Raw genomic sequence first — 27,925 nt, 5'->3', positions numbered from 1 at the left:
TCGAATCTCTCACCCCCGCAAGTCCCTCGCTCTCTTTCCCCTCTCTCTCTCTCCTCCCACGACGGTTGGTTCCTTCTGGACAACAACAACAAAGAGTCAAGCCATGGTTCTTTATCTTTTGAAATAAAGACACACTAGATGGGCATTGACAAAGACCTATCTTCACATGGAATCCATCATTTCTCTCCCTAATATCCATCGGCCTAGAAATCAATCAATACCTGCCAGGTTACTTCCTTACTCTGCTCTTCTAATTTGACTCTAATGCATAGATTCTACCAACATGGAGGTCTTCCTGCAGAATCTTCCTGTTCACCTAAGCGAGGATAAAGTTAAAGATCTATTGGACCCGTTCTTGAAGCGCCTTCACATTGCAGACTACCTGTGCGAGAAACCGAAAAGGAAACAGATTGGAAATCTCACTTTCTTGAATCGACCGGACGGGGAGAAGTTCCTCAAGACCTATGGAGAGGAAAAGATATGCACGGGACAACATAAACATACACGCCATTGCTTCATGCCTAATCTGACATTGATGGGAGTAGGTGTCTTCTGCAAGCTTAGCAATCGCGACCCACACCCCTTCGCCCTCAAGTCTCTGGCCTTGGAGGCTGAGCAGCGTGAGGACCGTTCACTTCCGACCATTGATAATCAGGGCCCTGTAGCCCTGCTGTACCTACTGGACTCTAGCTGTGGATACTGCACCTTTGCTGACGACCACTTGGTGTATGTTCCTGAGGTCCGGTGGCCCGGAGCAGGAACCCTGAAGTTCACAAAGAGAAGCATTATCGCCAAACTAAATGGCGAATTCATCATCAGCATACCCATCAGCACGGTCATCGAGCTGGTCTGGTTTAGCAACGGGTCTTTGACTTTCACACTCTCGACCGTGCCGCATTTTTTCTCGACGAATGACCCGCTCGCTACTGTCTTGGGAGCTCTCAGCATCGGTGCCAAAGGTAGCTTTTCTCCAGCAGACAAAAACCGATTATGCTCGCTAGGAAAGAGACACGCCGAGGTTGTTGGACAATGCCTTGTTTACCAGTTGATTGTTCCTCCAAAGGATCTCCCAAAGTGGATCGCCGAGATCAAGAGCTTGGAAATTACCGTTGTCAGGTATGATCTCTCTATGAACAAGGCAATCTCGGTGAAGACTGGAGTATTTCACTTGCAACTCGTCTGCCTCAGAAAAATGCTTGCGGAATTCACCAGGGAAGGTTCCCTACCATTCGAAATCTTGTTCCAATTGCAGGCTCTTGCATATAATGCATACCTCCATCCTGCCACAGTTCTGGGCCTTGCAGCAGAGCTACAGCTCATGTTCAAGAAAAGCAGAGCAACTGGCAAAAGGCCCTTGTCTTCCCACTCCATCCAAAAGATGTTCGACATGATTGACTGGCCACGTCCATTTGGAGACCCAGCCGAGTTTGAAGTCAAAGGACTTGTTGAGCTGCTAAAGCAGAATGAACAGGAGATCCAAGATGGTTTCTCCCTGAGACGTGGTCTCTTCGATGCCAGCGGGAATATGGCGCGAATCTTCCGAGTCATGGTTACGCCTTCAAGAATCACATTGCATGGGCCGGAGTTGGAGCCCAATAATCGTATTCTGCGAAAGTTCCCTAAACACCATGACTACTTCATTCGAGTGCAATTCTGTGACGAGAATGGACAAGATGTGCATTTCAACCCCCGCGTCAATAATGATGATGTCTCTTCCCGGTTCAAATATATTTTGGCCAACGGAATAGAGATTGCTGGGCGTACCTATACGTTTCTAGGTTTCTCTCACTCCTCACTGAGGTCTCATTCAGCTTGGGTACGTTAGGTCATATAATCTTGGCTTGATAATGAAAGCCTTCACCTGCAAAGAAAGCTACTGATCAAACCAAATCGTCTGCTAGTTCTCGGCTCCATTCTTCGATGACGATGGCCATCTGCAGACTTACTTCACCATAATCACGGCTGTTGGTCGATTCTCCAATTTCACCTCACCAGCGAGATGTGCCGCCAGAATCGGACAGGCCTTCTCTGATACACCTTTTGCGGTCGACATCCGCCAAAACAAAATTCGTATCACTGAAACACCCGACGTGATATCGTCTGACGGCAAACGCACATTTAGTGATGGGGTCGGAACTATTTCATGGGATGCGGTAGAAGCTATTTGGTCTAACATCTCCTCTTCGAAAGGATCCCCTACTAGTTTCCAAATTCGCCTCGGCGGTGCTAAAGGAATGCTAGCCCTAGACAGTCGACTGTCTGGCACGGTCATACAAATTCGTCCGTCGATGGTAAAGTTTCCCACCGACGATATGAAGAACCTGGAGATCTGCAACATGGCATCAAAGCCAATGCCACTCGTTCTGAACCGGCAAGTGATCAAAATAATGGAAGATATGGGAGTGCCAGAGAGCTGGTTCAGTGCGCTGCAGGAAATTCAAGTCAACTATCTGCGGACCATCACTTCCACCCCTCGAAAAACCGCCGGCTTCATCAAAAGGCAGAATGTCGGCGACTCCATCCGACTCAGTAAACTGTTTCGCCGATTGTGCTCCCTGGGGCTTGACTACAAGGACGATTTGTTTCTCCGATCGGTCGTGGAGGCGGTCGTCCTCCGAGAGCTGCGCTTGCTGAAACACAAGGCTCGCATCCCGGTGAAGAAGGGAATGGCACTATTTGGTGTTATGGATGAGACTGGCTACTTGCAAGAAAACCAGGTCTTCGTTACCTACGAAACCATGAGAGATCGGTATGCCGCACCACCAGGACCATGTCGCCTCCTTGTTACTCGGTGTCCGGCTTTGTTCGATGGTGACGTACAATTCGTCGACAACGTTGTCCCGCCCGATGATCACCCATTGAGAGAACACGCAAACTGCATTGTCTTCAGTCAACGAGGCAGGCGAGACCTACCCAGTCAGCTTAGTGGGGGTGATTTGGATGGTGACCTCTATCATGTCATATGGGACGAAGCGGCCATCCCACGGCGTGTCTTTAAGCCTGCTGATTATCCACGGATAGGGCCTTTTGACATCGGGCGCCAAGTGGAAAGAAAAGATATGGCCAATTTCTTTGTCGATTTCATGAATTCTGATCGCCTGGGCGTCATAGCAACACGGCATATGATCTTGGCAGACCAGATGAGCGAGGGAACCCGCCATCCGGACTGTAAGGTACTGGCGGAGTTGCACTCGACTGCAGTTGATTTCTCGAAAACAGGAATCCCGGTGGAGATGCGTCAACTGCCCAGAATAATCCGCTACAGGCCAGATTTGTGAGTTCAGTTCGTTCATACTCTGGATCACCCTTATAGGCTAGGGCTATATTAACGGTTCCTGTTGATAGCATGGCACCCGGGCCAATGGCATGCATCGTTGATAAATCGATTATAGAGCTTGAGTCTTCAAACTCTCGACAACACTACGACGAAGACGAAGATTCGGTCCCAGTATACAAATACTACAAATCACACAAGATTCTGGGAAAGCTGTATAGGGCCATCGACGAAGAGAAGATCTGGAATGACAACGTCCGCGCCAATAGAAGCCCGCAGAGTGAAGCATTTTGGGAACAGCTTCTCCATTTTTCGGACGAGCAATGTCTCGCATTTGGACCTGTCAAGTGGATACAACGCTCCGACGAAGCAAGCCACATTCGATCAGCGTAGGCAGATCCCTCCTTCCCCCATGAAACCAATGATTTTCCAATTAACCTAGCTAACCAATACCAAACATCGAAATGACATAGATACGAAGACGCACTATTCTCCGCAATGAACAACTTCTCCGAGCATCCCATCCACCCCCTCAGCGAAATTGAGGTCTTCACAGGCCACATCTTCAACAAAACAGGAGTGCAGACCCACCGCCAGCGCGAGCGCTCCATCAAGCTGAAAGACGAATTCGGCCGGATCGCCTCGTGGATAATGGGCCTCTTGCGCCGCCACGGCAACAACATCGTCCCTCTCACGGGCTACGAAACCGAGCTCGACGCCCTGGAACTGTGCCTCGCCTGCGTGCACGTCGGCTGCGAGCGGGTCCAGCCCGCGACGTCGCGCACTGGCAAGGAACTCCAGAGCTTCAAAGTGGTGGCGATGTGCGCCTTGCTAGCTGAGCTGGAGCTCTTTGAGAAGGGCCAGAAGAGTGGTGGGTTTGTTGGAGTTTGTTAGGTTACGAGCCATGAATAGGGCACAGCGGCAGCTGGTAGTAGAAACAAGTTAGTCGCTGTTAACTGTAACTGTAACCGCGAGTTATCAACTAGTTATTACGCCATGTGAGAATACTAGATAATGTCATGATCGAAATTCAATAAAACTTGTTGTCACTAGTAGTAACACTGTCCACATCCATGGCTGGGATCGAGGCATGGCCCCGGTATCATGAACAGACATATATAGCTGTAGTAGGTATAGATATCTCCATCAACTACCATTTTCATTCAAAGAATGGTCCACATACAGATAGATGAGTCTATTACATGTCGATAGTGCTACTGTCACTCGTACCCACCCCTATATCACTATCTAATAAAACACCATGGGTAGACCATACGTACTACCAAACTAAAAGTATACATACACTATATATATCTCAGCCCACCACAATATATATAAAGTAATGTAGATCCAATAATGAATGTGAAAGAAAATAGCACAAACCAAATCAACATTAATAATAGCTAGCATAGACATATAAATAAAAAATAAAATAAAATAAACAAATAGAGTCAGAAAAAGATATAGGATCAGGCAGCTGAGACAAAGAACAGGGCAGGTTCTAAAAAGCCAAATCAACCACCACCACCATCGATAATAGAATCACCGACCCTGCTTGTCTTTTTCCTCCCACTGTTTCCTTTCTTTTCTTTTCTTGTACTTGTACTTACAGTAAAAGATAAATTCATCACGAACTTTCTTTTTCTTGTGTTTTCCTCGTTTTTCTTCCTGTATCATCCATCCTTTCTTGTACAAGGCGACATACAACCCATGAAATCCACCCACTCACTACCTTATCATCCCTAACGAAGCCAATCAAGGCGTAGCCTTGCTCATCATAATCAGCCGTTTGACACCAACCATCCAAGCACCGCACTCATCCGTGCGGTTCGTCATGATATCGACGTGGATAGTCTTAGCAGCCTCATAGTCACGGGCCTGGATAGCCTGCGCCAGGTGCGTCATGTCAGCGATGGTGTTAGGCTTGAGCAGGTCCTCGTTGTTGAGGTGGTCGAAGAGGATGTTCAGGCGGCGTTCGGCGTCGTCGACTTGTGCCTTGAAGGAGGATGGCGCGCGGGACTTGACGCGCTGCATGTCTGCGGTGAGGATCTCGTAGACGGGCATGGCGTCGGAGGGGATGTGGGAGCGGTCACCCGGTGCTAAGGAAGGAGTGAGTTAGTGGGTTCTTGTTTCTTGAATGAGGGGTTGGGGAAATCACTTACGGTATTTGGGGGGAGCGGCTGGCTTCTGGGAGTTGGCTGTGCCGGGGCGCGAGATCGAGGCGGCCGCAAGAGGCGGCGGGTGCTGCATTGGTGGCACGTTGGGAGGCGTGCTAGGCGCGTAAGGGTTCGCCGCCACGGGCTGCGGGGGCAGCGGGGCGTACGGCGAAGCAGCGGCCTGGGGCGGGGGAGGTACGGGGCCCCGCATCTGGAGCTGTGGGCTGGGGGTGGCTTGTGCAGCTGGGCTCGGTGCGTAGCGGTTCGTTGGCGGCGGCATGGAAGGCGGCGCGTTGTACGGAGACGGTCCGCGCGGCATCGATGCCGTGGGGACATTCATGTTGGTGGGTGGGCCCATCGATGGAGACTGAGGCAGGGCTGCGTACGGGTTCGCCGGCGGCGGGGGACCCTGCGACATGGACGCCATCGGGGGCGGGGCCACGGGCGGAGAGGTCATCCGCGGCGGGGGCATAGTGCCCGCTTTCGGTGGTGGGGGCACCGAGGGAGCACGTTGAGCAGGACCAGTGGGTGGCGGAGGAACGCCCTGACCGACGGGGGAAGGCTGGTGGGGGAAGGGCGAGCTGATCGGTGCTGCGGCGCCGGCGGGGGTTCCGCGGCGAGGCGTGGGGGCCTTCTTGCCGAAGTCGTCGGGCAGGTCGTTCCAGGCTGGGAGATTCGTGGCGTTGGTGTAGGAGCTGACCGTCGCAGGGGACTGGTTGGAAGCGCGGGGAGGAGGAGGAACCGCGCCACCTAATGGCTGAGCACCATAGGCCGGTGCCCGGGGAGCTTGATATCCCGCGGGTGCATACCCGGCACCAGACGGCGCATAGGGGTTTGCCGCCGGAGTGGCAGCCGCTGCGGGCGCGTAGGGACTGGGGGCAGTAGCACCCATAGCAGCCGGAGCATACGGGTTTGCAGCCGGCGCGGCAGCAGGAGCAGCCGGGGCGTAAGGGTTCGGAGCAGTTGAGACAGGGGCGAAAGTACCCTGGGGTTGATAGGCACCAGCCTGCCTGCTGATGGGCGTCATGGTCCGGGCCGGCGTCATCGTACGGGCCGCGGGGGCTGCTTGCTGCGTGCGCTGAGGGGTGACCTGCCTCATCGCCAGCTTGATGCGGTTGCGGGCAATTTCGGCCTCGGGATGCTTCTCGGGAACGAGGTCGAGGTAGTTCTGGGCGACTTGAAGGCGGCCGTGCGTAGCAACGACGTCGGCGTACTCGATGTACTTGTCGTACAGGTTGCTGAGCTTCCAGTCGGACTCCTTGGCGCGTTCCGTATCCTGGAACTTGGTGACTTGACGGAAGATGGTCACCTTCTCGATCAGGCCTTGCAGGGCACGGACGTGGATGGAGAAGCTGGAGTCGTCGGTGGCCGTTTCAATGGCCTTCTGCTCGCTCTCGCGCAGCTCTTCGATCCAAATAGACACCACCTTCTCCAGCTTCGAGCCAGCCAGGAAACAGAAAGAGGCATCCTTGCGGGCTCCCTTGTCACTCTCGTTCTTGAGCTGCTCCTCAAGACGATCGCCCAGGGCTTCGCAGAGATCCGCAAACTCCTTCTCGTCGGCAAAGGTGCAGAGCGCGGCCATGACTTCCTTCCAGTTGTCCAGGTCGGCATTGTGCACAACGTCCCAGAGGTTCTTACCAACGATGGACGCCAGCAGACGCACGTAATTGGGGCTGTTGGTCTGCTTGGAGAAGTAGTGCTCTTGCGCCTTCTCGACGCACTTCTGACCGCCGCAGATGGCGATCATGAAGGCGTCCGACAGGCGGTCTTCCTTGAGGGCGACATCCAGAGCCTTCTCAAAATCACCGAGCAGCAGCGCCTTAGTGATGCCCTTCTCAGCCTCGGACTCGGAGCCGCTGAAGATCTGGAACGGGTTGTTGGTCTTGGCTCCCTTGGACGCAGCCAGATCCGTCAAGAAGCTGTCTTCTTCCGGACCGCCATCGAACATGGATTGCAGACGCTTGTGCTTCTTGGCTCCCGACCCGCGGGACTCCTTGGGCGATTCGCCACCAGCATTCTCCTTGTCCAAGCCGAGCTTAGCCAGCCCGTCGGCGGCTTCGTCCGCCTGGTCCTGGAATCCAAGATATTCCACGATGCCCTTGCGAGGGTTCTGAGAGATCAGGGCCTCGATGACCTTCCAGTCCGCCTTCTCTTCATCACTCTTGGCATCGGCAGCTCTGGTCTCGCAAATGCTGCGCAGGTCACCCTCCCTCAGTGCGCTCTCAAACGTCTCCGTCGACTTGCCAACCGCCTCATCGACTTCAAAGGGCGAGATCTTGATCTTGGAGGCCCGTTTGCCCTTCTCGGCCAGGCCAACGGACACGACGCGACCGCCGAATCCGAACGACGCACTGCAGGGTCTCTCGAGCCACTTGGGCGGCTTGGGCAGAGAGAAGCTCGACACCTGAGGCTGAGTCTGCGCTTTGGCGAAGAAGTCCTCTCCATCCAGAGACTGGTTCTGATCGGCGATGGCTTGGGCGGTTTCCGTAGAAGTGTTCTGGATCGTCTGGATAGAGATCTTGCCGTCGAACGAAGCAGTCGCGAAGAAGTTGGGGTTGTGAGGATTCCAGCGGGTCTGGAAGGTCCAGTTCGTGACGACCGGGAATTCACCGTAGAGGTGGCCGTTTTGCGGGTTCCAGCACATGGTGCGATTGTCTTTGCCGCACGACAGCAGCAGATCGGGGTCCTGAGGACACCAGGAGAGGGACAGCACACCGGACTCATGGCCACGGAGGGTCTACCAAACACCAGTCAGTCTCCGAGCTGTAATTTACGTTTCTTTCCAATGCAGCAGGTGTAGACTTACCCGTTCCGGAGCGTGAGAATTGCGCAGATCCCAAACGCAAATCAGGGGGTCGGACTCCAGAGGAGTCGCGGTGACCAGTTTCGTGGGCTGTACTGCATTAGACCTTTGTCTCCAGGAATTTCAGACAGTCGTCATCCTACCTTCTCCGGGTCCCAAGCGACAGAGCTGACGGCTTTGCGGCCCATGTTGTTGAGCGTCAGGCTCTCCTTCCGCGTCTTGACGTCCCATACCGTCACGAAGCCCGCACTGCTACCGGACACCAGGATATGCGGGACCTTCTTGTTCCAATCCAGACACTCGATGTCATCTGCGCGGGCCGCGGTGCCCCCAAGTCGGTACGGGTTCGCGATGTTGTTGAGGTCGGAGATGTAGAGCTAATCCGATGTGAGTTCCACGAGCGTGACTAAATCCAACGATGTATGCGAAATACCTCTCCCTGTGCGCCACCCGTCGCCAGCAAATTCGAGTGTTTGGGGTTGAATTGGAGGGCCTTGATGGCACCGGAGTGGTTGGAGTTTCGGGAAATGACGGCGTCGCTGTCAGAGCAGTCAGTCAAGCGCCCAGTCCAACAGGTTGTTTATCGTCGTGACACGAACCTCGAGCCGTTGAGCAATTTGTCCGCGTCCCACAGATCCAACGATCCATTCTCCAAAGCTCCGGCAATCACACCGCGCGAGTTCTCGTCGGATTCCGTCCAGGCCAAATCGTTGAAACTATCGCAGAGGAATTATCAGCCATCTGCACGCTCCCTCATACACCAGGTTGCTGATGGATCCTTACCCCGAGTCGGTATCAATCTTGGCGGCGGGTTGCAGCTCCCCGCCGGCATCGCTGCGGTCCAGAGCCAAGTCCCAGAGCTCTAGACACGTCTCATTGGAGAAGTTGACATCGACCGCACCAGCACGGGTACCAGTAGCCACCAATGGAGCAGCAGCGCCGGGGGACCAAGCAAAGGTGGCCGTCCGGGGGATCTCCCTCAGACGCACCATGCTGAAGGAGGTGGGGGGCGGAGACGGTATAGATCAGGGGAGGATGAAGATAAGAGCTCCTCGAAGGGATTCACAGCAATAAAAGGGATCAGAGAGAAACACGAGAGAGAAAGGAGCCCCCCGTTGCAATGGAGTAAAGCGAGAGGGTAAGAGGAGAGTGGTTCAAGGGGAGGGATGCGGACTCAGTAATCCAGCATTGAGATCATCAACAAACACTCTCTCGAGAACAACCAAGTGTCCTCCTGGCGCTCCCCGGGGCGGGTGAGCCTGGCCCGCTAAACCCAATCGGGCGCTCGCCAAAAACGCGGGCCGCACGTGATATCAGGCGGTCGATCCGCCGTCTGGTTTGGCCGACTCGGGTAGAAGAGAAAGTCGACCGCGAGAACAAGCCCAGGACAGGAAGAAAGCGATCGAGAGTCGTTTTTAATGGGGATCTCCGATATTATCTAGTTCCACTCAAGCTCTCCGCTCCACCAACCCCCCGAACACCTATCACCATGAGCGAAAAGGCCCGTTTGAAGTGCACCGTCTATGTGGGGGGTCTCGACCAGGCGGTCACGGTACAGACGCTGGCCGAGGCATTCGTCCCCTTTGGCGAAGTCGTCGACATCACGCTCCCCAAGCCCGACGTTCCGAACTCGTCCGACCTGCACCGGGGCTTTGGATATGTGGAATTCGACATGCCGGATGATGCGAACGAGGCGATCGATAACATGGATGGGAGCGAGCTTTACGGACGGACAATCAAGGTCGCGCCGGCGAAGCCCCAGAAGGACAGCAACGAGGGGCTGGGAAGCAAGACCGCGATCTGGCAGCAGGTGCGTGATCTAGTTCGGGATGGGTTCGTCGCATGTGGATTGAACGCTGACTACAACTGTTCTAGGAGGGCTACTTGGCCAAGTATGCTGTGAGCGAGGAGGACAAACTGGCGGACGAGCACGCCCTGTCTACGACGGATGGCGACCGGCCCCAGGATCCCATGCAGGGACTGGAGGAGCTGGATGTGGCAGGACCCAAGCCGGAATAAGCAGAAGCAACAGAATGATACCCCAAAGAGCGAGAAGACCAGGCGACAGTAATATTGCAATATTACACGATCAGAATCCTCCCGTCAAAGCCGTACTATGTACACGCACTTTTGACCAATTTCCCCTGTGTTCTCCTTCGACCACGCGTACCCCGTTGAATCATACAGATCGCCAATACCAAAAACACAAGAATCACCCCAAATGATCGCCCGGCAAAGTTGGAGTCAGGAAGACGTCATGGTACAAACTTTTTTAGTGCTCGCGGTCCTCGGGCTTGTTACGGGACAGACGGAGGGTCTTGTCGGTCAGGAGCTTGTGGGAGCTGGCGTAGATGGCAGCACCGACGGCGACGCTGATGGATGGGTCAGTTGGCAGTCGAAGTGGGGGGGAGGAACCTATGTCATATAAGACAGTATAACTATGAGAAAACATACCCAAGGACGAGACCTATAATTCAAAGAACGGTTAGACAATGCCACTCCATGCCACTCAATGGTCGGGATAGACGTCAGAGCATCTAAATAACATACCGAGAGGGATCAACTCGGGAGGGACCCGCTTGAGCGTGCGCAGACGCTGAGAGATGGTGTGCGCTACAAGGTCATTAGTTTCTCATCCCAAACCGCCCGAGACACTCTCTTGAATTGATCACGGCGCAAGAGTGACCTTTCCGGGGTGGACCATACCGCTCTGGTTCTCCTTCTGCGACGAGGGTTAGCAATTTTCGTCCCGAGGTTCATTTGAATCTCCAGGACCGGGCGTGACAAAACTTACAGGAGTGGGGAATGCATAAGCCCGAGTGGGCTGCATCCTCAAGATACGAGTGCCAAACATGGTGAAGGCGGGGGTAACTATCTGAGGGACAGAGATAAGTGGGAGATGAAACGAAGTGGTGGTGACGGAAGCTTCAGGACGGGACGAAGGGGAAGGTTTGGAGGTTGGCAGTGGTGACGCTAAACCCAGACAGTGTTAGGAGTAGTCATGCCAGGACGGCTTCGGGTGTGTTTGGGAAATCCTGATTGCATGACTGGCTCGCTAGTCCACACCGCCCGCGGTCTCTTCCGGCTTCAACTAACTTACTACAACCTCATTCTCTCTCCCTCTTGCCCAGCTCTCCCTCTGTTCCCCTCCCCCCCCCTCTCTCCACCACCCCTCCTCTCCCACTTTATACCCCGGAAACCCTTCAAGTTTCTTCTCACAGCCAAAATGGGTGCCATTCCTGACGCCGATCCCGAGGAGCCCCAGGAGACCAAGCCCTTCAAGTTCGTGACAGGTGAGCTCAATCCAACCCCCATTGCGTGATATCAATCTTCCAATTGAGGCCAATTGCTAACAATTTCACAGCCGGTATGTTGAATCAATCCTCCGGATCGCTTGCAGTAACTTCGCGACGGGGATTCCACGCCCGTCGCCGGTGACCCCAGGTGGCAGTGCTGACAACATTCGATACAATGCAGGCTACGACGCTCGCTTCCCCCAGCAGAACCAGTATGCGCCCCATTCCAATGCTATCAAAACACACCCAGTCGAGACTAACACACACCTCTCCAGGACCAAGCACTGCTGGCAGAACTACGTCGACTACTACAAGTGTGTCAACGCCAAGGGCGAGGATTTCCGTCCCTGCACTCAGGTATTTCCCTCCATACGTCACCGTCGAATGGCCCTCATTGAGTCGGCCGGTGGCTATCCAACCATACAACATGCATCTCGTGTCTAACATCTACTGCAGTTCTTCCACGCCTTCCGAGCACTCTGCCCCAAGGCCTGGACTGACCGCTGGGACGGCCAGCGCGGTACGTCTTCCTTGTCCCCATTGACCCCATTCCCCAAGCTAACACATGATACAGAGGCCGGCAACTTCCCCGCTCGTCTGGACTAGTGCATTCCCATCGTTGATCGCGATTGTTGATTGCTGTTAAGTTCTTTTCCTCTCAACATGTACTCTATGTGGTCGAAGCGGGAATAGATCCGGGCCTGGGGTGACTCCGGGCGCCGGGTGTATATAGTCTCGCGTTAGCTCAAGCCAATGTGCAATTATGTGGTTGGAAGATACAAGAAAAAAAAAAACAAGTAATAATAAATCTCATCATCTAGCCTGTCATGAACCCACAGCTGGGTATTATCGAACCTGTAAAGCTCCAATCACCCCATGCTTCTTCGAGCGTCCGTTCAAAAAACATAAAATGAATGGAATAAATTTTATTCATCCCCAGAATTGAGCCAAAAGACCCTCACAAGCTTCCCCAAGGGAAAACATACCCGCTCCCAGCAAGTAAGGTACCTAGGTAGGTATCAGATTGATACCTATCAATCAATCGATCAATCAGCAATCCCAACCGTCCGATATTCGGAGAGAAAAAAGATCCAACTCCACAGGAACCAGATAAGTGGGACGGACGTATATCGAACTAGGAAAATAGTCCAGAATACTATATCAGAATAAACAAAAATAAAAACAAAAATAAAAAGGCAAAGCAAAGAAACAGAAAGAACTGAAATAAAATAGATGGCATGAGTGTACTATATTCAACATACAAATAGATTAATAAGATATAAGGAACCCAAATCCATTAAGATGCGCTCTAATGTAGATAGTCTATGCTGATCTAGATGAACAGGTCTATATAATGCACAGCACACCAAGGGGCCGTCTGACAAAGGGTATATAGGTATCTCGGTGCGGTTGGACCCGAGCTTCAGGGGGTGGTTGTCCGCTCTCCAGGACAGAAGCAATATCAAGAAGTGAGAAAAGGAAACGGACTCAAGGATGAAAGGCCGACAACGGCTCGCCAACAGACACAGACAGGACAGCATATATACAAAAATATAAAAACGGGGGAAATCGACTTTATCCTCCAAACATGCTTCCTCTAAATGGCAATATGTAAATGAAACAAAGCATGTACGTAAGGCATCATCAAGGGTCGGGGAAATCAACCATAAGTGATGGGTGGAGATCCTCGACCTCTAAGGTTTATAAATGCGAGTCCTGTTTTAGACCCCCTTCAGCATGCGATACAGCTTCTTGTGTTCTTCCAAGAAGATGAAGGTCGCAATGGTGTGCGGGCCGAGACGGATGAAGCTAGGCACCCAGCCACGGAACGCCCAGGCGAGGCCTTCCTTGCGGGAGATCTCGCGCAGCAGGCCCAAGGTGTTGTGGCCGCGGCTCTCGGCCGGGGAGGCGCTCATCACGCGGGTCTTGATGACGTCTACAGGACTGCAGACGGTCGTTGCGACGAACCCAGCCAGGAACGACGCCGTGAAATGCGTTGACAGGTTGTCGGACATGCCGGCCTTGTTGATGCACATCCGCTTGAAGACATCGTACGAGGCCAGCTGCGAGGCCGTCATCAGGACGGCGCGCGTCGAATTGGGCCACACCCCGCGGAACAGGCTCGCGGGGCCCTCGGTGCGGGTCATCTGCATGATACCGTGGATGGCGTGACGGTAGTTGCGGCGTTGTTCCAGGGGCAGCGCCGCATCGTGTTGCATGCGCACGTTGATCACGTCGGCCGGGTTACCTGCGATGCCGCCGATGAAGCCGGACGCGGAGGCCATACCGACCAGGGTAAGGAAGCCCACGGGCTGTTCGGGCGAGGTGAAGCGGGATTTGAGCTCCTCATAGATACCGAACCGCGTGGTCGAGTAGGTCAATTGTCGCAGGAGGGAGGCCGACAACTGCATTTTAGAAACCGTCAGCCATGATCTGTTTTCCTGCTTCCCTTTCTTCCTCCACACTCATTGAGGACCAGATGAACGTACCCCACTGTATAATCCCAAAAGACCATCATTTTTCACCACATGGCCAAACATGCCCAGCATGCTCGTCGGAGCACCAGGTCCACGGGTTTGCAAGCGAACCTTTTCCTTCGTCAGTATTCGTGTACGATAGAAATGGCGACAGCGAATCAATTACCTTGACTATATGATCAAAGTTAGCCAAACCCAAGCGATTCAAAATGCACGAAAGCAACAAAACTCACCCAAATCCAACGGATGTGTCACGGACGCCGCAAAGGACGAGGCGGACCCTCCAAACCAGAAAGGATAATGGAGTTTCTGCACGGGGGCAGGACGCGGAGACTGCGCCTGCTCCTGCGAATGCGAAACCTCCATTTTTACTGAGCTCGCCATAATGGGGGATGACAAGAGGAGGGCATACCAGCTGGGACAAGCTGGGGAGAGTGGGGGGGGGGGAGGAGAGCGGAGAGAGAAGAAGAAGAAGAAGGAAGTCTAACTGTTAATAGATCAGTTATCGTTGCCAAACCTGGTTGACGGAGATAGAAGATTGAAAGCCCGAGGATCGGCCAGCGCAGACCGACGCACCAATCAGGGACTCGGTTTCGGCCAGACGGGTGGCGGGCGGTAAAGTTCGGTAATACCTGATCCTTCAGGCTGACTTCCTCTTTGCTGACTCGCTACCAACATATCTACTTCGAGTGGCACTTACGGTACCATGAATGGGTTATTCTACTGGATTTGAGTTGAGAATTCTGTATTCCGGTTGATGTTTCTGAGACTGGGAGAGGCTGATGACAGTCCTGAAGTGCCAGTCAGCACACCCATTTCAATACTGCCCGGCGATGCGCACGGATGGAGTGAACTATCAAAGTCGCCTCTAGACCCTTCAAGGTACCAAGTTCGGCGTACCCTACCAATCAAAGATGAGGCTGTACTGCCGCTGTCCAGTTGGATCCGAATATACTGGATAGCTTTCATCGGATTGGTCAACACACATGTCTATTCCGAATCCTGTATGGTCTATGGGAGTCCAGCCATGCTGTCATTGCTGTCATTATTCAAGTCGACATGGCACGACACGGCTACTTGGTTTCTGCGGGATGAATACTCCGGAGTAGCCGCGGATGATGCACCCACGTCAGTCTTATGGACAGTTAGTCATGGAAACCTGTAGATTGGCCAAATCTGCATCCTGCCATGACTTTTCATAACCCGGTGTTAATGACTATATCATTTCGAGCATGCTGGTTATCATCGCGTAATTGCTGATGTTCTGGGTATCTTGTCTATTGCTATTTGCGCCGGAGACGACAGTGGCGATATTGTGCACTACATGATCGAGATAGATGGCTTGTTTCGATGTCTGGGCGAGTTGTAGAAGGCCGTACTATGACGGATGGTAAAAGATACCAAGACAAGCCAAGAGTAGATCCGTTGAGACATTCGACACAGCTATAATTCTTCCAGAGAGGGATTCTAGAATCGACGTAGATCACACTGACTGAATATCAATGTTTGTATACCAGCGGCGACTTGTTTCTCCGAGCCGGGTTGTTTTGGGATAGATTCAACTTTCCTCCCAGTCATGCCACTCTCCTCCCAGCCATCCATTCCCAGCCCTATACTCACCAATTAGCCTATCCTTGAGGCCAATTCCCTCAGGATGCGCCTCTTCGCCACGGGACGGGCCCTGCGTGCCCACAGCGGCCGCTGGAGCCTTGCGCCCGCGCACCGAAACCTCCGCATCCCGATGCTGCCCACCCGCAGCGTGCTCGCAGTCCCCCGCCGCGACTGGAGCTCAACCCGGTCCCTCGCAAACGAAAAGACACCCTCCGCCACGATAAGCAGCTCAAAAGGCACGCAAAAACCACTGACCATCGACGGAAAGCTCTACCCGGCAGACGAATGGACCAACACCCCCGAGACGATCCTCTCCCACGTCGGCCGCCGCCTGTACCTCGACGAGAACCACCCGCTGGCGATCACCCGGCAGCTCATCGAGAGCCAGTTCGCGGGCCCTGTCTTCGGCAACTACAGCGAGAAGAACCCCGTCGTAACGACAGCCCAAAACTTCGACGTGCTCGGCTTCCCCGCGGACCACCCAGGCCGCAGCCGCACAGACACCTACTACATCAACAAGGAGACGGTGCTGCGCACGCACACAAGCGCGCACCAACAAGCCTACTTCCAGCAGATCAGCCGCAATGAGCACTCCCGCCCCGAAGAAGTCGGCTACACCGTCGTCGCGGACGTCTACCGCCGCGACGCCATCGACCGCAGCCACTACCCGGTGTTCCACCAGATGGAGGGCGCCATGCTGTGGAAGCGGCCCGCGACAGAACCCCTGCAGCACGCGACCCAGACCGCGTCCACCATCTGGGACGACGTCCGCCGCATCCCGGCCCACGGCGTCCCCGTCGAAGACGACAACCCCACCACGCACCCGCAGCGCAACCCCCTCCAAACAGAGCACCACAGCCCCGAGGAAGTCGAAGCCGTAGCCGCGCACCTCAAGCGCTCCCTCGAGCGCATGGTCATCAAGATCTTCAGCGAAGCCAACAAAGCCAAGGCCCGCGCCGCCGCCTCCACCCAAACCACCGAACCCACCGAAGAAGAGCCCCTGCGCGTCCGCTGGGTCGAAGCCTACTTCCCATTCACCAGCCCCGGCTGGGAACTCGAGATCTTCTGGCAAGGCGACTGGCTGGAAGTCCTCGGCTGCGGCGTAATCAAGCAAGAGCTACTCGTGAACTCCTCCGTCCCGGACCGCATCGGCTGGGCCTTCGGACTGGGCCTCGAACGCATCGCCATGCTCCTCTTTAACATCCCCGACATCCGGCTCTTCTGGTCGCGCGACTCGCGCTTCCTCTCGCAGTTCCGCGCAGGCGAAGTCACCCGCTTCGAGCCCTTCTCCAAACACCCAGCCTGCTACAAGGACGTGGCGTTCTGGGTTCCCGGAGGCGGCCGCAGCGCAGCAGGCGGGGCGGGCCCCGTACACGAGAACGACATCATGGAGATTGTGCGCGGGGTGGGCGGGGATCTCGTCGAGGACGTGCAGCTGATTGATGAGTTCGTGCATCCGAAGACGAGCCGCAAGAGTCTTTGCTACCGGATTAATTATCGGAGCTTGGAGCGCACGCTGACGAATGAGGAGGCGAATGAGATGCATGATCTTGTGAGGGAGAAGTTGGTGGGGTTGTTGGGGGTTGAGTTGCGGTGATTGATTTACTGTTACCATCGCTTGGCTATTACTACTTATTTTCTGAAATATTTCTCGGGGTATAGGGTGGGATGGGAATGGATGTGGAATGGATGTGGAATGGCATGATTAGGATGTCGATTGGATGGATGACGGATGGTTGATCATACTGTATACTAGGCCTGTATTGTACCTGTACAAATTGGATTCTATCCAACTCAAACTTAACATTAACGCGTAAGCTGCCCAGTGCAGTTTGATCAAACATATGGTAGGTGATTAAATGTATGGTAGGTCAAAAGACTGCCAGATCCAAACATATGATAGAATTGATCCAAGTCATGCAAAGTGCATGATCACATGCATACATGCATACATACATACCACAACCAAGTCAAGCTCCAACGAACACCAACACTTTTTGTTTTAAGAAATACAGAGAGCAAGACATTACCAAGAACACAGGATCATTGTGTATTATACAGAGTAGGGAGGAGGGAGGTTAAAACGCCAAAAGACCGGAAAGAAAAAAAGGTATGCGAAAGGACAGCCGGACGCCTCCATTCGCGGACAATAATAGTGATCAACACATAATAGAGGTGTATCATACACATGCATCATAGATAGGGGGAGAGAGATAGGATAGGATAGGGTAGGTGGGCCAATTGATGCCCGTCATGGCGGTGGATCTGGTATATTATACAGAGGGTGTGAAGAAGGGGGGTTGAGGTGTCGAGTATGATGGGAGATGGTCATTGGGTTTAGTTGTTGTTGACAACGCCGACCTTGGCAGCCTAGAGAAAAACAATTAGCACGGGTACAGTAGGTAGACAGGTTTCAAGAACGTACGCGGATGACACGGCCGTTCAGCATGAAGCCCTTGCTCTGGGTGTACATGATATCGCCGTCCTCCTTGCCCTCGGCCTTGGCCATGAAGGTGGCCTCGTGCAGGTTGGGGTCGAACTTCTGGGTCTTGCCCTCCTCGGTCGGGGCGCTGGGGTCGAAGCGCTGGAGGCCGTGCTTCTGCAGGGTGTTCATCAGGATGTTCTGAGTCATCTTGAGGCCGTCGACCAGGTCCAGCAGGTCCTTGTTGGACTCGGTAGCCGCGGCGCTGAGCTTATCGGCCGGCACGGCGAGCAGGGCGCGGTCGAAGTTGTCAATGCTCTCCAGCAGGTCAATCGAGAAACGCTGGATGGCGAAGTTGCGGGCGCTGTCCATGTCGCGCTTGGTGCGCTCCTGGAGGTTGAGGAAGTCGGCCACGGAGCGGACATATTTGTCCTTTGCATCGAGTTAGTATATGAGACTGGTGTCACATAGAGTCAGTTCAAAGCATACCTTCAACTCAACAACCTCCTTCTCCTTCTTTTCGAGCTCCGCGCGCAGAGGATCGGACTCTCCCTCGCCCTCCTTCTGCTCCTCCTTGCCGTTCTCGGCCTTGTTCTCTGTCGAGTAGAAACGGTAGGCAGGCTGACGGGCGAGCGGACGGAAAGCCGGGAGCTGCGGCTGCAACTGTGACGTGCGACGGAGCGTCGAGGCGGAAGAACGGACGGAAAGGACGGACCGGGCGGCCTGGGCCTGTCTCAGGAAGGTTCTTTGGAACATTTTGAAGGGGATAGAGGAAGATATGATGGACAATGGCAGGGAGGAGATGTGAAAAACGGGCGACAGTGACGAGGGAAAGCGAAGGAAAGCTGTTGGAGAGGAATCGGTCGCCGGTCAGAAAAACAGAAGTTTCGCTGCTACCACGTCACCTGACCCGCTGACCGCCTTCGGAGGCGGTCGGGCCGGGGATATGCATGGGATAGTTACGTAAGGAATCTAGGCATTACGTCACAAGATCCAGTATTGACTAACAGTTTCTCGGCGTTTTATTCCATGTGCTTCTCAGGCTTCTCTTGTCAATGGATTCGGATTGATGGAGATGCATCGTAGTTGGATCCGACGAGGGCAGGTCTTTACAGAATGTACTCGAAGAGCGAAGCCTCCGCGCCCAAGCCACGTTACGTCTGCCGACTCCACTACCCCCCATGAGAGAACTGATCCATTCCGTATTGAGGAATGATTCCCTTCTTCCCCACTATACCCCCTCCCCGGGGTGATCAGGGCTCAGCACTCTATTCCCGCCAGACTCACAGACACATATTCACCGAGTACATCGCTGGTTGCGCCGTGAATTGCTGTTCGAGCATTGCCCATTTCCCAAGCCCAACATGCCTCTCAGTTATGACCCCGATTTCGTCCACGCCACGCGCGAAGTTCTCGAGCGCAGAGCCAAGAACCCTGGACGGGCGGTGCACGACGTGTTAGGCCGTCGGACGGACATCACCGCCTCCTACGAAGCCGAGTTCGAGAAGCTGCCCGAGGCTCCCGAGATAGAGCACACAGTATACCAGATCCCCTCGTATGACGGACAGACCATCTCGGTCTACCGCTTCTTCAAGAAGAATGCACCCACAACCACCCCGGGACCGGCTGTCCTACACACGCACGGCGGCGGCACGATCCAGGGCGACGTGGCGCTGTTCCGCAAGATGCTGTCGCTGGAGGTGCAGCACACGGGGGTGCAGGTGTTCTCGGTGGACTATCGGCTGGCGCCAGAGCACCCGCACCCGACGCCCGTAGAGGACTCATACGCGGGGCTGACCTGGCTGCACGAGCACGCAGACGACTTCGGGGTGGACCGCAGTCGAATTGCGACGATGGGCGAGAGCGCGGGTGGGATGCTGGCGGCGGGACTGGCGCTGTTGGCGCGCGACCGTCAGCTGTCACCGCCGCTGGCGAAGCAGATCCTGATCTACCCTATGTTGGATGACCGGAACACGACACCGATCGCAGCCTTGGAACCCCTGGCGTTCTGGAACTGCGCCGACAATATCACGGCGTGGACCGCGCTGCTCGGCAAGGATACCATCGGCACGGACAAGGCGTCGCCGTACGCGGCGCCCGCGCGGGCCGCCAGTGTCGAGGGTCTACCGCCGACGTACATCGACACCGGGGAGCTGGACATCTTCCGCGACGAGGACATCGCCTATGCGGGGCGCATTGCGGCGGCCAACATCAGTGTCGAGTTACACGTGTACCCGGGGCTGCCGCATGCCTTTGAGGTGTACGCGCCTGAGATCGAGGCGACAAAGCGGGCTGTGTCGGATCGCTACCGAGCCATGTCAAGTTTCTAAGCCTTATTTTTCAAAACAATAGGATCGTTGATGCTGCGGTGCTGTCCGGATAGATCACATCACAAGGCGATGGGCCAAGCCACGGATGGAAGCAGGATTCTGCGACCGGAGATGGATAGGCTGGCTGTGTTCGGTTGCAGATGGAAGGCGAAGCCAGGCAGATGTTTTCCACCAACTGAGACTTATGCTCGGGGTGTCACTAGGTAGACGAATTCAAGCATGTTCCCTGACAATGAAGCAATTCTCCTTGATACTCCACACAAGAAATTAATCTGAGCAGCATGATCGGGTCACTCCGTTACCATTCGGGGGCCGAGACAGCCGTCGGATCCCTGTATTGCCTGTAATTATGCTGTATTGAGACGTATTACCACCAGCCACATCCCATCACCGTGGCAAAGCACCAGCCACAGTGGAGATCGTGGCAACCAAAAGACCGCAAAAAACGAGCAAAAAGTGCAGGGAAAGTAAAACAAGGTGGATCGACAGAGCCGGAGAATCCACTTTCTCAGCACTGTTTAGGACATAGCGTGTAGGATATACCGAGGAGGAAGGAGGAAAGTTGGGGGCAGTGCGTGCTTGGCGAGGCGCAGCACGATGGATGGGTGGATGGTTGCGTCTTGCATCACCTCCAAGGCTTGGTCTGTTCTAGATCAGACTTTATAAAAGAGGGCTCGCTGTTGGGAAAGACCAATAATAGCTAGAATCATCATCACAAGACAAGATACATTAAGAGGGAATATTGACCATTGATCTGTGGCGAATCTTCTCCTGACTCAACTCTTCCCCGCTTCTCCTATCTCTATCTCTATATCTTCCGCCCTCCGCCTCTCTATCTTCTCCTCTACAACCACCCAAGTCAACAATCAACAAAAATCCATCAACCACCAAAATCACAAAAAAGCATCACTTGTTCAGCAACATGGCAGCAACAATGCATCGACCATCTCTCTCCCTCGACATGAACAACCTCCCTCCCCTAACAACCCCCGTCACCCCAACCAACACCCTCCTCCTCACCGACCTCCAAAACCTCACCTACTTCCAACCCACCACCCTCGCCGAAATCCGCACACTCCTCAACACCCTCGCGCCGCTCAACTCCTTCTCCCCGCTCCCCTCCCTCCGCCGCATCATCTGCTCCTTCACAAGCACCGACTCCGCCATCCTCGTGCGCAAACACCTCGAGTCGACCCCCCTGACCCTAACCACAAGCGTCAGCGCCCAAACAACACACCTCAAACCCAAAGTCTACTTCGGCGAACCCACCCCCCTCCTCCAAGACGGCGACAACAACCGCCCCAAGCTCCTCGAAGCCCCCCAACTCGACAAGCTCTTCTTCATCAGCCCCCCGCCCAGCCCGCCCCACGGCTGGGTCATGCGCACCGAGGACCCCCCCAACAAGGAAGTCCACGCCAGCGACCTCGCCTCTGCCCTCGCGCAGCTCGAAACCCAACAATACCAACACCAACAGCCGCAACAATCGCAACCGCAATACTACCCCCAGCAAGACGCAGCGGCGCCCCTCGACCCAGACACCCCCATGTCCATGACCTCCGACTCAAAGCGCACAGGCTCGTGGCCCGCAGACATGAGCGCCCACGCTCGCTCCCGCTCCGGAAGCATCCTCATCTACCACCCCCAAGACCACGGCAGCAGTCCCCATCTGCCCGCCGTTATGGTCGAGGATACGACCGTCCCTGCCGTGGTGTTGTCCCCCGATGATACAGACATCGAGATGAGTCCCGTCGAGATGGGCGGACCTGTACAGCAGAGGCCGCCGAAGACGTCGCGTCCGCCGGTTGAATTGATGGAGTGAACTTCTTTTACCCTGTTCTATATACGATTTGTCTGTCTTTCAACCGTGTTTTGATTTATCAAGGAGTCTGGTTTGAATTGGTTGGTTCAGCGTTTTATGTTTACTATTTTCTGCTTATTTGTGATGTCTGTTCAACTTGTCTGGAATGGCATGCATGAATTAGTTGTTTGTTTCCTCTCATTATCTTTTGCTTCTTTTTTCAGTCTTGCATTGGCATACTGGACTGCATTACATTTTCTGGAGTTGGGGATATACTACGTCTGTCTAATACCGTTGATACAATTCCCACAAATATATACGTGCACGCGACTCTCAGTCAAACAAAAAACACAACACTTGATCCTCATCATTTCTTCCTATCTCCACTCTCCTATATTCTATAAACAGAGCATCTTTGATAAATATATAGAACGGGTAAATAAACAAATCAATCAAACAAAACCACCGCGCTATTCGCCACAACCGCAGGCCCCAACACAGCCGCCAGCTCGGCTATGATTCCCTTGACGGACTGGGGGTTATCCATGGGCATTGATTCCCATCCTCTGAGGTCCTGTATGATTTCATCATTAGCTAGCTATTCTTATTTTTGGTATAGATTGAAGCGAGATATAATCATTGGGAGGGGGGTGTATGTGAATGTTAGAGAATAAGATAAAAGGAGGGAGAAAGAATCCTACATTCATATGCACAAACGTGCCATGAACAAGCAATAACCAGTTATCGAGATCAATCGTGGGCATCTCATCCAAAGTGAGGACACCTGGCATGTGCACGTCGAAGAGGGACACCTCCTCGTCGTTGATTTCCGCGTCGGCGGCGGTGTCGGTCTCGCCGGTTGTTGTTGTCGTCCCATTACTGCTGCGCGCTCGATCACCCGATAGGGAAACGTAGGCGCGCTTGTCGAGTTTCTGGGCGAGTTCGCCGTCTAGTGGGTCCCAGGTGTAGGATTCTGGGTCTGTTTTGGTTGTAGGTATGAGCGGATGAAAGGAAGTTGTGTTGTGGGAAGAAATGTTGGGGGTATACCTAGGATGTACTGGGGGCGGAATGTCCCCTTGTAGCGCATTTTCTGGCAGGAGTGGATGTAGTATCCTGGATGGCATGGCTGTTAGTCTTCTGCTTCTGCTGATTCCTCTATGTGAACCCACCCATGTAGTAATACTGGTACTTCTCCTCCGCTGCCATAGCAATCTCCCGCATCGCGGAGAGCTTGCCGAATTCCCACGCTTCATATGCCGGGTCGTAGCTGCGCCGGTTAGACCCCGTATACAACGGAGAAAGAAGAGGAACGTACAAGATGTAGACCGAGCTCACGCCGTGGGGCATCAAGTCCAGAACGGCGACGGCAATGAGCTTGCCGTCGAGCCGATAGCACTGATGCCACGAGCCGAGTTTCTGCTCGTCGGATCGGGCCGCGTTAGCCGGGGATCGCGTGATGCCCGAGCAGAGGAACCGCTTGAAGTCCTTGGTCTGCCATTTGGAGACGTCCTCTTTGTGGACGGTGGTCTGGTATTTGAGGAACAGCTCAAATCTGACATTGGTTAGTAGGGCTATTGGATCGAGACTTGGGGAGGGGACCGACTTGGCCTGGGAGATGGAGTCGCCTTCGAGGTTGACCTCGAAGCGGTGCGCGGGCTCCAGGGGCTTCTTGGTCTTGGGGTCAATGGGACGCTTGACCCGGTCGTATTCCGCCTGGTGGACGGCGTCCGCTAGGTCGAATGTATCCCGACGCTGCTTCTTTTCCCTATGTCCCAGGGTGGTGAGATTACGGTTGTACGGACATGGCTGGGGCCACTTACTCTCGTGTCTTGGGGCACAGGTATGCCGCACGACGGATATACTCCGGGCCCAGGATGAACTTGTTCCAGCGATTGACGGCCTTACGTTGGTCCCTCCGAGGTTTGAAAGCGGAGGCTTCCAGCCTGCCAATCGAGCCGGCTTAGCTCAGAAGGGGACAATCCTCATGGGGAATGGACGCACCTCATCGTGTAATGAGGACAGCATGATCGCTGTAAATTCGGCTTATAGTAGAGCGTCCCCGATCTAGGTGGATTAGCGCTGTGTGACTGGACTGGGTGCAGAGGTAGTTCCGGAGGAAACTCCCAAAAGAATAGATAATAGAATAAGATAGAAATAAACAAATAAACCAGTGAATAAAAATCAATGGACAAGTCTCACCTTCTCCAACCACGGTCAACAAGCTCCTCGTAATGAGCGGGGCGAACGGATACCGAGCTCGTGTAGTAGGAAGCACCTGGATGATTCCCCGTCAGTGATGCAGATATCCCCCCACCGAGGGTAGGTGGAGTAGGCTGGAAGACGCCAAACTCACTGCCATTGTCTGATTTACAATAACCGCACGAGCTGCGCTGGTATCCTGTAGGAGAGGCGGGGCAGTTAGTCACCAGAGATCGTCATCTACAGTAGGATGCATGTAGCCGGTTGATTGATTAGGCGATGGAAGAGGGGCAATGAGGGCAGTGAGGGCAGTGAAATTGAGTCCTTCCGAGTATCTACCGTACCTATAGGTATATAGTGACCTATAGGTACCTAGGGACCCGTATTGGGTAAGGTAGCAGGGAGGGGAACTGGATAGCACGACGGCTTGAGATCCAACGAAGCTGACACGGGCAAGGACATGTCCCTCTGACTGGCTACTACTCACCTAGAGGACGGAAGAGCGACAGTTGGCGCGCCCGTTCAGCATCAACGGCAGGATCCATGACGTCTGAACACCCCCCCTTCGTCGGCGCTCAAGGCGGGAAAGTAGAGAAATCGAACCTCACAAAACCCGACACCGGAGAAGGCGAGACAGAAATGAGACAAAAAAGCGGGAATGGGGGAGTTTCGGCCGAGGAGATCTGCCTCTCTGCGTGGGTTTCAACAGCACAATGACGACCCGACTCTGATTGGGGAAGAGAGGGGATCAGTTGGCAGAAAAATAACTGGGTGCTTTTTTGTGGGGAAGGTTAGAAGATGACGGACATGCCACAGATGAGGAGGGAATAGGTATCAACATACACCCAAGATCCTAACAATGGACGTGGACGAGATGTTGGGTATCAATTCAACTTGCAATCTGTGGGAGGTGAAGGGACCATCGTTCTATTCCAATGCTTCTAGAAGGAGACCCCGCAGGTTCTTCTGACTTGCATGCTGGTCTTTACTGGTTGGTTGGTGGTCCATATAGAAATGGTCGACCGGTATAGACACCGTCATACCCGACCACACTGGATGAGTGGAGAGTGCAGAAACCCAGTCAGGGTCTATCAATATCCAATCTAGTTCAACACTGTAAAAAACCCCACAGACCCAAGAAGAAGAAGTATCTGTGACTGAAAACAGAACCTCGTGCAGGGACACCTGAGGCACCCAGTCAGACGGTCTGTATTGTCAGGTATGGATCTCTCCGTGACCGTATCAATACCGGACCAGGGACAAGGGACAGGGACAGATACACCGCCGTGACCAGATCCCGTACCTGGACAAATCAATCCGTACTCCGAGGGTATCATAGACTATAGACACTCGGAGGCTAGAAGGTGCATAAGATGGATCACGGTCCTATAATCGATGGATATACCATATTATCCACATTATCTGTCGACTACTACGGAGTCCTCCGTACTCCAGACCATAGTCAAGGCAAGGTAGGGAGTATAGACCGCCAGGATCTCGAGATCCGCAACTACAGATCGCTGCTGCGTTGTCGCGTCCCGATCCAATCGCCATCAGGGGCGGTTCCAGGGTCTGTCAGCCATTACCTGAGTATCTCTCCCTTTTCTGTCACGAAGGATGGCCTGATCGACTGCATGGTTCACAACGTCCATCTCCTCCCCAACTGCAGTCGAGTATCCATGGCAATAATGACCATTAATGACGCATCGAGACGACGCCACCGTGATCTGTCCATCTACTTTTCTTCCCCTTCTCTTCCCTCATTCATTAATTATGCTGGTTTTGATTTTATTTATGCTAATGCGTATTGGTGCCGTTTGATTATAAATAGGATATGATCATATCTTTGAAACAACTCAGTGCTGATCGGAGATTTCGTGGCGGTAGTGCTGCCCCGCATCCGTTGGGACCAACCCTCTCATTTTGCCAACGACACGAAGCGTCATCTAGATGCTTGGGCGAGGAGAGGCAAATGCCTTCAGTGAGGCCTTCGGTGAGGAGGAATGCCTAGCAGATGCAGGGCAACTTTGCATGTCACGGTATCCAATCCATAGACTGTCTGTGAGCAAGCGGGGGGGAAGCACTTCAGCAGACTGACGAAACCGCCTCTGGGGAGATCAACACGTAGTCATGTCCCAGATCGTCATCCCAGGTCATCCTTCACCCTTTTGCAGATAGATCTCGTGGGAGACTCGGAGGGGACATGTGTCCTTGTTGATTCGATTTGTAGATACAGCGGATGGGAGTAACAGCCCAAGAGTTGGTTCCCCGGTGGATCAAACCCAAATTTGGCTGTCCTTTATTTTCGTGTTTCCTTTCGCTTGGTCCTTAGTTGGAAATATGGAACATGAAATTATACACCTATGTAACAGAACCATCTTCCAAAAACGGATATAATAACACAAAATAAACAAGCATCATACATCATACCTCGAAGGAAATGAAAAAAAAAAAAAAGGGGGAAAGAATGTGGTCACGAAAGAAACAAGACCGGCACTCACCGGCCTCTGCGGCTTGCACAGTATCCCAGGGCGTCTAGCTTAATCAAGCTATAGTATATCTGTATCGTGAGACCAGCCCAGGGTGATTCGAATCTATTTTTACATTGGACAGGACAGCAAAAGTCCCCAACCCTAGATGTGAGATGTAGGCAGTGTAACCCCGTCGAGAGGAGAGAGAGTTCCTGGCAGAGCTTCCCTGCTGTGCGACGGCGCTGGATCAGTGTGCACTATTGAACCTCCTCTTTTTCATATGATTCCGTCATCCTCATTCAGTATCTTCATCAATTTGTTTTCTTCCGTGGAATTATTGCTGTGACCAGCAGGACGTGGAGTCCAGACTCCAAGTGGCCTAGGCATGTATGCACCGCAACGGTTGGATGTATGTTTGCTCGTAGTCTACATGCACCTCGTCCAAAGAGCTGGAAAGGGGAAAGGGGTCAGATCCCAGTCAGAGAGAGACGAATAGGGTCTAGGTAAAGAATAAGGTAAAAAGAAAAAGAAAAAAGAGAGTTGTAAGAAAGAAAGAAAGAAAGAAAGAGAGAGAGAGAGAGAGGGATGAATACATTGAAATGATCACGATATGACAGGACAAGACAGGACAAGACCAAGAAATGATACCGTCTCGGTAAAACCCACTGGTCATCTCCAGTATCATCACTTCGTGTAAACTTACACGTTACTTACAGAACCCGAACTGCCCCATCCGTCCTCGTCGCCGCCCCTCTTCTCTCTCCGTCTCTCTCTATCCGTTTCCCATTTCTTTCCATTTTCTCTCTCCTATTTCTACCATCTTACCCTTACCCTTTTGAATTACGATGTCTGCTTCTTGTTCGTACTCATCGCCTTCGAGGTTCCCGTCCGCTACGGGAGTGAACGGGAATACCTAGTATTGACCTCTTCTTCGAGTTTCGCTGCTTCAACTCTTATATTTTTTTATTAGAGACCAAACCCGTCATAATTTCTTCGTGGTCCCCGCCCTATCGCCCAGAGAAAAAAAAAAATTAGGGTTGTCAGGCCGTGAGCCCAAGCTATCTTGAATTCCAGGCTGGCCCTCTTGT

General features: G+C 53.5%; 11 protein-coding genes across 11 annotated transcripts; 6 read left to right on the top strand and 5 right to left on the bottom strand.

The window, feature by feature from the left end:
- Positions 1-283: 283 nt before the first annotated feature.
- P168DRAFT_258384 (RNA dependent RNA polymerase) lies at positions 284-4,237 on the top strand (the record flags this gene model as incomplete). The annotated part of the gene is made up of 4 exons (XM_024834599.1): positions 284-1,816; positions 1,902-3,274; positions 3,346-3,663; positions 3,748-4,237. The coding sequence occupies 4 exons, from the start codon at positions 284-286 to the stop codon at positions 4,166-4,168; spliced, it is 3,645 nt and encodes a 1,214-aa protein (XP_024690258.1). The 3' UTR covers positions 4,169-4,237.
- A 411-nt stretch (positions 4,238-4,648) lies between these two features.
- On the bottom strand, positions 4,649-9,409 carry sec31 (putative protein transport protein (SEC31)). The gene is made up of 7 exons (XM_024835410.1): positions 9,017-9,409; positions 8,833-8,949; positions 8,667-8,772; positions 8,377-8,610; positions 8,237-8,323; positions 5,437-8,167; positions 4,649-5,373 (listed from the first exon to the last, which is right to left on the bottom strand). Exons 1-7 carry the CDS (start codon positions 9,223-9,225, stop codon positions 5,030-5,032), a joined length of 3,828 nt encoding a protein of 1,275 aa, XP_024690257.1. The 5' UTR covers positions 9,226-9,409; the 3' UTR covers positions 4,649-5,029.
- A 313-nt stretch (positions 9,410-9,722) lies between these two features.
- P168DRAFT_284398 (RNA-binding protein) lies at positions 9,723-10,252 on the top strand (the record flags this gene model as incomplete). The annotated part of the gene is made up of 2 exons (XM_024836129.1): positions 9,723-10,043; positions 10,109-10,252. 2 exons carry the CDS (start codon positions 9,723-9,725, stop codon positions 10,250-10,252), a joined length of 465 nt encoding a protein of 154 aa, XP_024690256.1.
- Positions 10,248-11,112, bottom strand: P168DRAFT_329598 (uncharacterized protein). The gene is made up of 5 exons (XM_024841487.1): positions 11,028-11,112; positions 10,940-10,955; positions 10,784-10,846; positions 10,688-10,700; positions 10,248-10,605 (listed from the first exon to the last, which is right to left on the bottom strand). Exons 1-5 carry the CDS (start codon positions 11,085-11,087, stop codon positions 10,506-10,508), a joined length of 252 nt encoding a protein of 83 aa, XP_024690255.1. The 5' UTR covers positions 11,088-11,112; the 3' UTR covers positions 10,248-10,505.
- Positions 11,113-11,382: 270 nt separating this feature from the next.
- On the top strand, positions 11,383-12,323 carry P168DRAFT_292751 (cytochrome c oxidase subunit VIb). Its single transcript, XM_024837658.1, is given in 6 exon segments — positions 11,383-11,526; positions 11,538-11,540; positions 11,711-11,741; positions 11,805-11,886; positions 11,986-12,049; positions 12,104-12,323. 6 exon segments carry the CDS (start codon positions 11,460-11,462, stop codon positions 12,133-12,135), a joined length of 279 nt encoding a protein of 92 aa, XP_024690254.1. The 5' UTR covers positions 11,383-11,459; the 3' UTR covers positions 12,136-12,323.
- A 549-nt stretch (positions 12,324-12,872) lies between these two features.
- On the bottom strand, positions 12,873-14,444 carry P168DRAFT_258376 (putative mitochondrial dicarboxylate carrier). The gene is made up of 3 exons (XM_024834598.1): positions 14,241-14,444; positions 14,019-14,123; positions 12,873-13,934 (listed from the first exon to the last, which is right to left on the bottom strand). The coding sequence occupies exons 1-3, from the start codon at positions 14,388-14,390 to the stop codon at positions 13,251-13,253; spliced, it is 939 nt and encodes a 312-aa protein (XP_024690253.1). The 5' UTR covers positions 14,391-14,444; the 3' UTR covers positions 12,873-13,250.
- Positions 14,445-15,597: 1,153 nt separating this feature from the next.
- Positions 15,598-17,391, top strand: P168DRAFT_292747 (phenylalanine--tRNA ligase). The gene has a single exon (XM_024837657.1). The coding sequence runs from the start codon at positions 15,661-15,663 to the stop codon at positions 17,212-17,214; it is 1,554 nt and encodes a 517-aa protein (XP_024690252.1). The 5' UTR covers positions 15,598-15,660; the 3' UTR covers positions 17,215-17,391.
- Positions 17,392-17,468: 77 nt separating this feature from the next.
- Positions 17,469-18,879, bottom strand: grpE (mitochondrial nucleotide exchange factor MGE1). Its single transcript, XM_024834597.1, has 3 exons — positions 18,529-18,879; positions 18,043-18,471; positions 17,469-17,987 (listed from the first exon to the last, which is right to left on the bottom strand). Exons 1-3 carry the CDS (start codon positions 18,793-18,795, stop codon positions 17,955-17,957), a joined length of 729 nt encoding a protein of 242 aa, XP_024690251.1. The 5' UTR covers positions 18,796-18,879; the 3' UTR covers positions 17,469-17,954.
- Positions 18,880-19,095: 216 nt separating this feature from the next.
- P168DRAFT_292745 (alpha/beta hydrolase) lies at positions 19,096-20,595 on the top strand. Its single transcript, XM_024837656.1, has one exon. The coding sequence runs from the start codon at positions 19,404-19,406 to the stop codon at positions 20,367-20,369; it is 966 nt and encodes a 321-aa protein (XP_024690250.1). The 5' UTR covers positions 19,096-19,403; the 3' UTR covers positions 20,370-20,595.
- A 487-nt stretch (positions 20,596-21,082) lies between these two features.
- Positions 21,083-22,602, top strand: cbpA (putative calcineurin binding protein). The gene has a single exon (XM_024837655.1). The coding sequence runs from the start codon at positions 21,292-21,294 to the stop codon at positions 22,186-22,188; it is 897 nt and encodes a 298-aa protein (XP_024690249.1). The 5' UTR covers positions 21,083-21,291; the 3' UTR covers positions 22,189-22,602.
- Positions 22,402-24,917, bottom strand: P168DRAFT_334453 (arginyltransferase). Its single transcript, XM_024841690.1, has 11 exons — positions 24,854-24,917; positions 24,521-24,565; positions 24,367-24,442; positions 24,169-24,231; positions 23,988-24,110; positions 23,771-23,932; positions 23,483-23,719; positions 23,337-23,434; positions 23,215-23,280; positions 22,869-23,146; positions 22,402-22,741 (listed from the first exon to the last, which is right to left on the bottom strand). Exons 1-11 carry the CDS (start codon positions 24,909-24,911, stop codon positions 22,616-22,618), a joined length of 1,332 nt encoding a protein of 443 aa, XP_024690248.1. The 5' UTR covers positions 24,912-24,917; the 3' UTR covers positions 22,402-22,615.
- Positions 24,918-27,925: the final 3,008 nt, after the last annotated feature.

The sequence above is a fragment of the Aspergillus campestris genome (assembly GCF_002847485.1).
Source record: "Aspergillus campestris IBT 28561 chromosome Unknown P168scaffold_11, whole genome shotgun sequence".
Lineage (NCBI taxonomy): Eukaryota > Fungi > Ascomycota > Eurotiomycetes > Eurotiales > Aspergillaceae > Aspergillus > Aspergillus campestris.
The sequence above is the reverse complement of the archived record's forward strand: the minus strand, read 5'-3'. Positions and strand labels throughout refer to the sequence as shown.